Source organism: Erpetoichthys calabaricus, chromosome 1, assembly GCF_900747795.2.
Source record: "Erpetoichthys calabaricus chromosome 1, fErpCal1.3, whole genome shotgun sequence".
In the NCBI taxonomy this organism is placed as follows: Eukaryota; Metazoa; Chordata; class Cladistia; order Polypteriformes; family Polypteridae; genus Erpetoichthys; species Erpetoichthys calabaricus.
The window spans coordinates 259727517-259739566 of NC_041394.2; the positions used below are offsets into that span (position 1 = coordinate 259727517).

Sequence of the window (12050 nt, forward strand, 5' to 3'; positions counted from 1 at the left end):
TTAAAAATCTTAAACAATCCCATAATGCTCTTCTTCCATTGAACATTATTTTGCTTAGCCTTTTAAATTCAGTTTTGAATGTTTAAACTGATATACACTCCAGAGTCTTAATATTTGGACTATCTAGGGCTTGATGCTTGCTGGAATACACTCCAGCAAATCTACCCTGGATGAGAAGATTAAGAAGATGAATAGATGCATGAATAAACAACTTATGAATTGCTAACCTATCTAAAGTTGGTTCCTGCCTGGTGCCTGTTGCTGCTAAGATTTGTTCCAGATCCCAGAGATCCTGTTTTGGAAAAGTGGGGTCAGAGAGCATACATACAGATAACTGTCAAAATAAAGACAACATTTGAGTAAATAGAGGATGATACAGTGTTTGACGGTGCTTCTACAGAGCTTATTTGAGAAAACTGAGCAGTTTACATGCTAGCATGCTTATATTTAGGTGTGCAAAGTCTACACAGTCCCAGATGCTCATTATAGTAGCTGCTATGACTAGGAAATACAAGAAAAGGCAGATTGTTGGGACATGTTAGTCAAGAAATGCAGACGGGAAGAATTCTCCATTTCTCACAGGGAACAATACCTAAGGTGATGTTATGGAAGCTTGAAAGAGACATCAGGTTGGGGCAACTGTAGATGAACTTGCAACTTGGCCATGATGTCTATCCCTTATTTTAAAGTTGAAGGGGAAAGACTGAACACTGAATCATTTGACTGTAAATGTCAAGCTGTTAGAAGCATAGCCATCATAGTGACTTTTCAGAGAGGGTTACTGTGATGGAATTGCTTATTGTATCCTACACTGAACGTTTCAGTCGACGGGAACAAACCAACAAAACCAGCTGGGGCTGGCGGAGTTTTGTGGTTAAAATGAGTTATCCTACACCATGTTCTCAAGATGTGGATAAGTATGATGTATATGGTCCACATCCAAATTTGTACTCTGGCTTGGATGACTGTTTCCCCACATTGAAGGTTACTAGAACTGTTCTTATATGTAGGATGCATTTTTCCACCATGATTTAGGTCTGTGGACTCATGTGCCTTTACATTGTCAATAAATACATGGATTACTTAGTTTTTATTAAATGTATTAATTTAAATATTAGTAAAAACTTGTTTAGGATCAAAGTATCCACAGCATTTGTCATATCCTACAACAACAATAGTTTTATCTTAAGAAAAGCTTGGAATTAAAGTGCACCTAGGCTCTAACTTGACTGGTCTTTTTCTTTTTTTTTTTTTTTTTCCATCATTTATCATTGTGCAAATTTTCAAAATTATTCCAGCGTATAACAGGCATAGAAATAGAGTCGGTATACATTTAATTGTCCATCCACTTACTTTCTAATCCACATATCAAGTTCAGAGTCATGCAGAGCCAGTCCCTATGCTGGTGGTATTCCTAAATGCCAAAATAAACATATTGATTAGAGCACAGAGACTGTTCTTTTACCTTATGCAAGTTGATGAATTTTGATATGAATAGGTACATGCTAGGCTTTCATTTATTTTTTTTTCTTCAAACAATTATGACTTGTTGACACTGAACTGACTTAGTAATTAGGAAAAAATAAGGCAGCATTTAAAAACACCTTGTAGTATTTAGATTATTATAGGCTTTAGATAGATAAAATCATTCTACAATCTTTTTTGCTTTTAATCATGTTTTTTGTATTTATTAACATAAAATGATCTGTAAAGTGATAGCTAATACAAAGTGTATCTTTTTAGAACTGACTCCTATTGTTACTACAAAATTACCTGAGAAGGTGGCCCCCTCCCGTCAGGACATCTATCAAGGTAAGAGGTATCATAATGGCCAGAAATCATATCCATAAACATAATTGTGTGTTTGAAATGTTGTTTTTGATCTCTGTTTCTGCTGGTATTGTTAGTCATTACTTACACTAAACATTTTAACATATTTGTTAATTTATATTTTTAGAGCAACTTTCAGCAATTCCAGAGTTCAAAGGGCTGGGGCCCCTATTCAAATCTTCTGATCCTGTTCAGCTGACAGAGGCAGAGACAGAATATGTGGTTCGCTGTATTAAACATACTTTCACAAATCATATTGTATTTCAGGTAGGAATGCAAAATGAAGTCACAAGTAGAATTAAATAATATATTAATGTTAAATAACCATTTTTGTTGACAAATTTTAGAATAGATATTTTAAATATGAGAAAATCCTCATGTTTTTGTATGTTTTTTTCTCTCCCCCTTTTCTTCATAGTTTGATTGCACAAACACCTTAAATGACCAGCTTTTACAGAAAGTTATTGTACAAATGGAACCTTCTGAAGCATATGAAGTTGTCCATTATGTTCCAGCGGCAAATTTACCATACAATCAGCCAAGCTCATGTTACACGCTTGTTAGATTACCTGATGAAGATCCTACAGCAGGTACTGATTCATAAATTGGGCACAGTAATTTGAACATCTCTATTACAGCAAGGTTGTGATGGAGAAACAGTTCATTTTGTTGCTTTCTGCATGAGTGGTTCTTGAGATTTTTTTTTTTTTGAAGAGAAAATAGGCAATGTGGCCTAGAGTGCAAACCAGCTCTGTGTGAGCTATAGAGGAGCATTTAACCATTCTGTACTTTAATTGTGAAAAATATAACATTTTATGTAAAGAAACTATAACCATGCTTTTTGCCCAAGTGTTTTGGGATTTATAGTCTGCTCTTTACACACAGTTGCTTTAATAAAATTTGGATGGGTTTGTTATATTGTAAATTAACATTCAACATATCTTATGTATGGGTGGCACGGTGGCGCAGTGGTAGCGCTGCTGCCTCGCAGTTAGGAGACCCGGGTTTGCTTCCCGGGTCCTCCCTGCGTGGGTTTCCTCCTGGTACTCCGGTTTCCTCCAACAGTCCAAAGACATGCAGGTTAGGAGCATTGGTGATTCTAAATTGTCCGTAGTGTGTGCTTGGTGTGTGGGTGTGCGCCCTGCGGTGGGCTGGCGCCTACCCAGGGTTTGTTTCCTACCTTGTGCCCTGTGTTGGCTGGGATTGGCTCCAGCAGACCCCTGTGACCCTGTAGTTAGGATATAGCGGGTTGGATAAAGGATGGATGGATATCTTATGTATGCTTTGCTTTTACATCCCTTTGGGACCTCATCACCCCAACTGAAAATTTGCTGAAATGACGACATACATTATAAGATATTGCAATTAACATTTAATCTTTACCTTGATGCAAGATACTGTTTTTAGGTGTTTGCTTATCAGATGGTTAGTTAATGTTAAATCCCACATTTTAATGTATTTTCTCATCTCTTGCAGTATCTTGCACATTTAGCTGCACAATGAAATACCTAGTTCGTGATTGTGATCCAAATACCGGAGAGCCAGATGAAGATGGTTATGATGATGAATATCTGGTAATTCAGTCATTGCATTTTCAGTAGTGCTTTTTAAACTATTGTATATGGAATACTGTTTGTGCCAAATTAAATAAATAGGACAAGGATGTATCATGAAATGAGTGCACGTAAGAAGTCATTAAATTGTGCAAAGAAACACAGAATTAAATCCAGATTATCTCATTATTGCTTAATTTAATAATTTCATTTCAGTAATAGTTACTTATTTTGAAAGACTCATGGCTTCGTTTAATGCAAATAGTATTTTATAATGCCACCTTTAAACTTTCTCCTAATTTACTTTTTATTTAATATGACACATGGTATTCCTGTAAATTATATATGTTTTAAGATAACACATCAAAAGTTACAGCAACCTGCAAAATGAACGGTGGTTTGGCCTGTACATTGACATTGAAGACCTTCGAGAACATCAGGAAAATGCCATATTCGTTTTTAATAAAGATAAGACCACACAATCTAATGTAAGAGGGTATTGGGCATCTTGGTGTGTTACTTCTTAAATGAATGTAGCTAAGTAATTGTAAAGTACCTTGCTTCTATTAGGGTTAATATAGTAGTTCCTTAATAATGTCAAGCATGCTGAATATCATGGTATCTAGAGGAGAGGGAATAAACTAGAAAAGCTCATAATGGAAAGCTCCAGAGATACATTTTTCATTTCTGCATTATTTTTCTAAAGAGAGAAGGTAAAAGTTCATTTTCAAGGATAACAAGTGTATGTTTCTGTAAGAATGTTGTGGAAGGAAAGGTTTAACAGGCAGTGGAAAGAAAATTAGAGAATAGATCAGGATGAAGCAAATGAACTTGGCAGGATTGTTGCAGCATAGTTGAGTCTAATGTGTTAGTTATTATTAAGTTAGATACAGAATAGTTAAAAGAGACTGTATTATTTAGAGACACTTAATTTTTATTTATAGAGAATGTTTTCCAGAAAGAATTAGGGATTTGTATTGATTTATAACTAGGAACAGTGATATATTTTGTCACAACTAGGCATCATTTTTGTCCTTACAACTGTGTTGTAAACAGCACTTCCATTACATAGACTCACCTTTTTTCCTGTCTGGTCACTTTAATTACTGATGCTCTGGCCCATTGTCAACCTGATTTTATAATAATAAATACATTTTTTAGTTCAGCTTCTTGTTGTGTAGTATTCTTCATTGTTAGATGGCTTAAGTGTTGCACTGCTTATTGAAATCACCAGAAGGTTAACAGTTGTTATAGAAATATTAATTATTCATAAAGATAGTACAGTACATTTAAAGTTTACACCATAAAGGTGAAGACTATTATTACTTTCCACTAGCAATAATATGAAAGCCTACACTTCATTAAGTGCACATCTTACGGTGATCGTGGTGAAAAAGTTTCAAGAGTTGTAAACCTATTGATCCTGCTTGGAATGTGTTAGAGAGTGCAAAGACTTTGATTTAGGGAAGCAGTGGTTTTACTTGTTGATTTATTATCTTTTTTTTAATAGCTTGAAGACTTGGAAGTAACTGTAGCTGACCATATTCAAAAAGTGCTTAAACCCAACTTTGGAGCTGCATGGGAGGAAGTAGGAGATGACTTTGAAAAAGAAGAAACATTTGCACTTGCTTCTGTAAAAACCCTTGAAGGTAATTGAGGTTACTTTTGTGGCAAATATAGTGTGTCTTTAGGAACATTTTAAATCAAGGGATGGTGTCTCATCAACTCGGAGAATTTTAGTTCTCTCATTGAAAACATTAGTTTTGTTTTCCCAAATTAATTTCATGACTTGCCAAAGGCAGTTGTTACGAATTCTTCATGATTTTCCAAATAAAATTGTGCTCTGTTCAATTCCTGATAGGCCATATTTAAAGTAAAACCTGATGTGAAGATTATTTTAGTAGTTATTTAATATGCTAGAGTGAGCATATTATATGTTAAATATTAACTCTTTCAGGGCTAATGTCAACTTTTGTCAAAATTCAGGAGTAGTGGACGGTAATCAGCTGTAAACTGCAACAAAACTCACCCTTACGCTTTAGTTTGACTCTCTTTGCTAGAAGGAAAGTTACATAGGTTTGTTGATTTAACCTCGATTCCCTATGTGTGCATGAGTAGCGAAGAGCAAACAACCTCTAAAATGGCACTGACATCTGGTGAGAGACCAAAGCGAATGTGCAAAGCAAAATACTCCGTGGATGTTTTACATAATTTCATTGAATCGATATCTGACCTGTCGGACTCCAAGTTTGATGCAAGTGATCTGGAGATGAATATCAAAAACGAAAGTGAGGTAACCAGCATCATCTGATCGGTCGTTGGCTGATCGTGGCACTGAACACTTTTGTGTAGTTGATGCGCCAACAGAAGCGTTTCCCAGGTAGGACCACCACTTACGATGTCAAGAGGTACAAACCAGATTGTGTCACACTGCAACCGCCACCCGCCTGCTGTGCAAAGACAGCCAGGCAGCTGGCCCAGTGTGCATTCCTGCTGACCATCGACGTGCCCCCATGCAGCCACTGCTGCCAGAGATGCTGGACATGCGCCAACAGCAGCCACAATGCATAACAACAGATGTTGATTTATGTGTGAAACCGATGCTATGTGTGCTTTTCAAAAAACTGAGTTTTTTGGAAAAAATATTCAGCCCTCAAAGAGTTAATTGACTTATGAAAGTGCATTACTTCTAATTATGTATATGTAAAATGTTAATCCAGATATTTACACAATGCAACACATGTATTGCAACTTAACCAGTGGTCAGATTATCATAAAGATTGAGAATAGTCAGGTGCACAAATGATTTAGTTTTAAAGTCATTCATCATTAGTGGACTGTGGTGTGGGTTTATCTTAAAATGGCAATAGCCAAAGTTAGTTGCATCATTGTGGCCTCTGGGTACTTTTACTGTCACTGCAACTCATCAGTAGGACTCAGATAATTATTTCTTGTAGAGGAAGTGAAGCTCACTGAAATTCAGGATGCTGTCAATTCTCTACAAAGCAGAAACGCAATGCATGCAGATGGATGTCCAGTGGATTTTTTTTAAAAAGCTGTTTATTAAATTATCCTTGTACATGCAACTGTTTGAATAGACAGTATTTTCATTAGTAATATTTAGGGTATTGGTATTTCTAGGCTTTACCACTGTCAAAGTGTGTATCACACAACCACCTTAGGTACAGCCCAGGAAAAGGACCTCTCTGTCAATTCCACCCCTCCCTTATTCATAATGTATATTCTTCATTAGTCTGGGTTAGCATGCTTCAATACATCATGGAATTGTACATCTTTTCAGATTGATTATCCAAAATATATTGGATCGAGACCCCAATATACAACAGTGCTATATTGCTCTGGCATTGCTAGGCCATATGTTTTGTGGCTGTGCTAAATTTTGGTGGAAGATATTACTTAAAAATATTTTTCCTAATGTGATATTTAAATTATTCCTAATTCTTTGACATCAGTATATGGAGTAACAGAAGAATTAACAATGTTTATTGCTAGATAGTTTAACATGTCACTTTGCTTACCTGGAAGAATCCTAATACACCTATAACTCAATAGGAAAAACAATATGTTGCCGAAAACTTGAAAAAAATCAAGTTTTCTGTTGTGTGTAACAGTGAAGCATTTTGCAGAATTTCACAATAGTGTATTATGGTTTCATGTCTAGCGTTTTAGCATTAGAAAGTAAAATTATTACAATGTATTTAACATTTCTAGGACAACAGCATACCAAGACTGCTCTTGAGAGTGAAAGTCGACTTGTTAAAAGATGCTGATCATGGTTTCATAAGAATTTTACTGCAATAGAATTCAAATGCTGCATTTTACACTGCTAATCGTGACTTTGTGTATAAATGTAAAATTCTTATAATACCACAATTAGTAACTGTGGGTTTAATAAAATATATAATTTTTTTTATTATTATTATTATTTTAGAGGCCATCAATAATATTATCAGCTTCCTTGGAATGCAGCCTTGTGAGAGGACAGATAAAGTTCCAGAAAATAAAAACTCACATGTATTGCTACTTGCAGGTAAGTCTCTTTTTTTATATGATTTGTTCTTAACAGTAATAATTAACTTTTATGTAGATTTTTTAACTTTTGAAAGGAGGACTGTCAATTTTACCCAGATGTAATAGTCAAATATTAGAATGTGGTACAACTTGAAGTTAAAAGTTAAGGTATTCTTTTGGTTATGATGTTTTTAGGACCTTAGTAGTTATACTTTTTTACCTTTTGTTTGAAGAATATTGTTGCACCTCAGATTTACACTTTAAATTGAAGAAAACGCAGTAAGTGAAAAGCATGGACTTACTTATTGTTTGTCATTCAAAAGATGAATATAAAAGTTGTTTACATTCTGGGAGTAATTTTCAGAGTTAGGATTTTGACAGCACAACTTCCCACTTCAGAAATGTGTAATAGCAAAATGGTCATGGCTTTGGGAAAGCTTTGAGGTGGTTGTAGAATTGCTGCATGTTCTGCATTTTAAAAAAAAAAAAAAAAAAGTTGAAAGATTGGCTTTGTTTGCTTTTTGTTGTGAAAATACAAGCAAACAAAACACCAAACAGAAATTACATTACTTTAACTATAGCATGGTCAGCAAATGCCATTATGTTATATATTGAAATGAGTTCAGAGATTATTATTGTGTCACAAGTTGGCAGATCTGGGTAACAGTTTTCTTTAAATAATCCCATGATGGCACTTCGAAAGGGTGTTCATGTGAAATTTCCCAGTAGAGGGCTCATTTTTCCTTTAGCACATGAATGTAACATTAACGAAAAGTGACAACTGTCCGTCTGGTGAAACTTTTTCACTTTGATATGTAGATAGGAATTTAATTTTACTTTTTGACCGGGAGTAGCTAAGTGATATGTGGCTGCTTTAATTTCTGTAGAGTACAGGAAAGGGTGGCACTTGAAGGCTAAGGTTTACCTTAAGCAGAGGCCAGTTTTAGATTCCCTGGGTACACAAACCAGTACAATCAAAACTGAAAGCAACAAAGTGTACAATTCTTGCTCTGGGTCACTTTTAAACAGTACGGCCTTGCTGATTTTGTTTCGAAGAAGCTGCAATGAAGTCATTCATAATTACTGTACAGATAAATACTGCCATCATATTCAGTCTCTCTTATAGACATTAGAGCACTATGCATCGTCACATGTTTAACTACTTGAGCAGTTGAATTTATCATTTTAATATTTATTTGCAAACCCCATTATCCAAAATGGCAATAAATGCATTTGAGTGATTTAGCAGGATTGTAATGTGATGTCCTGGACTTCCAGCAGGTTTTTGTGGACAAAGTAAGTTTTCCCCCATAGTACAATCAATTTAAATTGAATTAAAGTTATAGTTTAGAGTACAGCACAAGACACCTAATACTAAAGTTTTCATCCATAGTTGGAATTTACTAAACAGTCCAACAAAATTACAACAGATTGAAAGGCTCAGTAGAGCTATAGGTTTCCAGAAAGAGAACACAAACCTAGGCAGCCTGAACTATCCCAAGGATGCATAATGAATGTGTTTTAAAGACCTTCATCTGAGAACAGTATAAATAAAAATCTTCACTGCCCAGAGTTTGTCTCCATGCGACGTATACAGTCCCCTCCACAATCGGTGGCATCCCTGCTAAAGTTGAGTAAAAAGGGCTCTAAAAATTACCACTTGGTGAATTACCTTAATAGCGCATTGAAAAAAACAAGAGAAATTAAACCTTTTGTTGAAGTAGATTATTCTGAGAAAAAATAAATCTCTCAGGAAGTAAAACCATATGTACCACAATTATTGGCACCCCTAGAAATTCTTATGAACAAAGTATAACTGAGGCATCCCTCTCAAATTCCCCCTCCCCGCCCCCATTTATATTGGACTTTACTGTAAGTTGATCAGAGTGTGTAAAAACTTTGAAGCAGTAATCCATTACTTTCTGTGTCAGTGGGGTATAAGTATGAGGTAGCACAAAGGCTAAGTTTCCTTATTCATTCATCAACATGGGAAAGATAAAAAGAACACACAATTCAAATGAGAGAAACGTGTGTTTTGACCTTAGTAAGTCAGGGGATGTCTTGCCATGTCATTTTTTAACCCGCTTAATCCAGATAAGGGTTTTGGAGGTGGCTGGCAGGGATGGGGTGGTGGAAGGAGTTGGAGCCCATCCCAGCTAGCATAGGGCACAAGGTGGGAATACACCCTAGACAGAGTGCCAGTCCATCGCAGGGTAAACAAACAAACAAACGCACACTCGCACAACCCCACCCTCACATCAAACGGACACTAGGGCCAATTCACTGTTGCCAGTTCACCAAACCTGCATGTCTAGAGACAGTGGGAGGAAACAAGAGCACCCGGGGAGAACATGCAAACTATATGCAGGGAGGGACCTGGGTGTGAACCCTGGACTTTTTACTGCAAGACAGCAGTGCTGTATCACTGTGCTACAGTCAGGAAATGGCTGTTAACTGACCTGAAAATGCCCATAGCTACATTTAGGGCAATAATTAATAATAATTAATAAATTTTATTTGTATTGCACATTATATTTTAGCAATCTCAAAGTGCTACAGAGTCAAAAATAAGAGTCTATAAAAATACTTTAACAAAAAGTCTTTCTAAAGAGATGAGTTTTTAGGTTTCGTTTAAAAACATCAGTCGACTGTGGGGCACAAATCATCTGGAACTGTTATCAGCTTGACTGATAGAGGACCCAAGTTTATTTTTGCCCATACATAAAGTGAGTAGGATGGTAAGAGAGGTAAAAAAAAAAAATCCCCAAGGAACACTGTTGGAGAAATACAGAAAAAGTAGCATCTTGGGGTAACCAAATCTCCAAAATTGGTATTAGATGTGCCAAAAAAGTCTCTCCTGTCATTTGATCACAGACATAAGTGTTTGGCGTTTGCTAAATGCTACAGGACTTCATGAAATACCAGGAGATCTGCCTTTGCTGTTGGATTATCCAACAAGACAGTGATCCAAAACATACATCCACTTCAACACAAAAATAGTTAAAGAAACACAAAATCATGCTTCTTCCATGGCCATCTCAGTCCTCAGACCTACTGTAAATCCTATTGAAAATTTGTCGGGTAATCTTAAGAGGCGAGTTAGATATTACAGTGGAAGACCCAGTGCTGATGTATTGGCAAAGGGAGATTGTATGTGGTACTAATTGCAGGGATGCCAATAATCAATGCCATGTGTGGTTTTGTTGAAAGTAATTATTCATGAGGAATTTATTTTTTCTCAGAGTAAATTACCTTCAGTTAAAGGCTCGATTTCCCTCATTTTTTTTCAGTGTAAGATTAAGGTGATTCACAAAATGATCAATTCTTCTTATAACCTTTCTTTCCTCATCTTTTATTTACCAGGGTGCCAATAATTTCTTTTGTGAATCCAACATGAGTTAAAATGATTTTTGCCAAACAAAAGGGGAAAAGAAAGGGCTGTGATGCATCATGGAATTTATCTCATTTATTTATTGGATAGTCATCTAATAAGAAAATTTACACAGCTTGTTTATTGATTATCAGTGGTTAAAGTACCAAGAATGTATGAAAAGTGTAATAAATGTATTGCAAAAACTGCATGTTAAAGGTTCTATTGTGCATTACTCATGCAGGCATGTACATGTAATCAACATTTGAGTTTATAGATAGTCAAATTATATGGAGGACTCGGACATCTTTCCTTGTACAAACTGAAGTGACGTCTGACTTTGGGTTGATTTAAGTTGGCTGTCTTCGTAACACAGCAATAAGGTGTAAAATTGTGAAGTGTTTTTATACACTTGTGTACTCCCGCTCAGTTTTTGAATTGAAATGTTGTTTGTATTCCAGGTGTTTTCAGAGGAGGTCATGATATTTTGGTCCGCTCCAGGCTTGCCCTTGCTGATGGAGTAACAATGCAGGTGACTGTCCGAAGTAAAGACGAAATACCTGTTGATGTTATTCTTGCTTCTGTAGGCTAATCTCTATTGAATATCATCTTTGGAAATTTGTTTCATGTTGGGACTGTTAACAAGGCAGCATCTGTATTAAATAATTTTCTTGTGGCTAGTTGAGTTACACCTTAATTACATTATGACCACATTAAACTCCCATTTCTTTTTTTTCATTTTATGCTTCTATGTAATCTACAGCAAGCTAAACCTGAATATTTTTTAAAGTTTAATTCTTCCCTGAAAATAAACATTCTATGTTTATGAAGGTGGTGCGGAATGATACTTATTATTGTGAAGATACTTTGTGGTCAAAGTGGATGAAAACATAAAAATAAATAAATTTTACAGTATGTCCTTTTTATTATACTTTTGACAAATCAGTTGCTACTTTTCACCATCTGATTGTGTTGTAGAGAAGAGGGAGTGTGTGAGGTGTATATGATAAATGGAACCACATCATGAATAACATGACTGTCTTAGTCAAGGCTATGCTACTGAACTGGCTGAGTAAAAGTAATTAAGGCTTTAATTATTGCAGAGCTCAGAAGTTTTCATATTCTCAAATCAAGACATGTCATAACAAATATGGTACCTAACCACTGTACCAGACTTATTTATCCTTTGGCTTTTTTAATTAATGACAAACTAACCTATAATAAAACTACAATTAACTAAGGGAAAGAAAGTCAAATGCAAACTT

The 12050-nt window shown here is 35.6% G+C and overlaps 1 protein-coding gene across 1 annotated transcript in view; it reads left to right on the top strand.

Moving 5' to 3' along the window:
- Window positions 1-11700, top strand: part of copg2 (COPI coat complex subunit gamma 2) — a 35531-nt gene extending 23831 nt beyond the window's left edge. The window contains 7 exon segments of the mRNA XM_028814450.2: window positions 1744-1812; window positions 1958-2097; window positions 2249-2420; window positions 3307-3404; window positions 4894-5032; window positions 7336-7434; window positions 11247-11700. Coding sequence (XP_028670283.2) covers window positions 1744-1812; window positions 1958-2097; window positions 2249-2420; window positions 3307-3404; window positions 4894-5032; window positions 7336-7434; window positions 11247-11377 — 848 coding nt within the window. The 3' untranslated portion in view covers window positions 11378-11700.
- The last annotated feature ends 350 nt before the right edge of the window (window positions 11701-12050 follow it).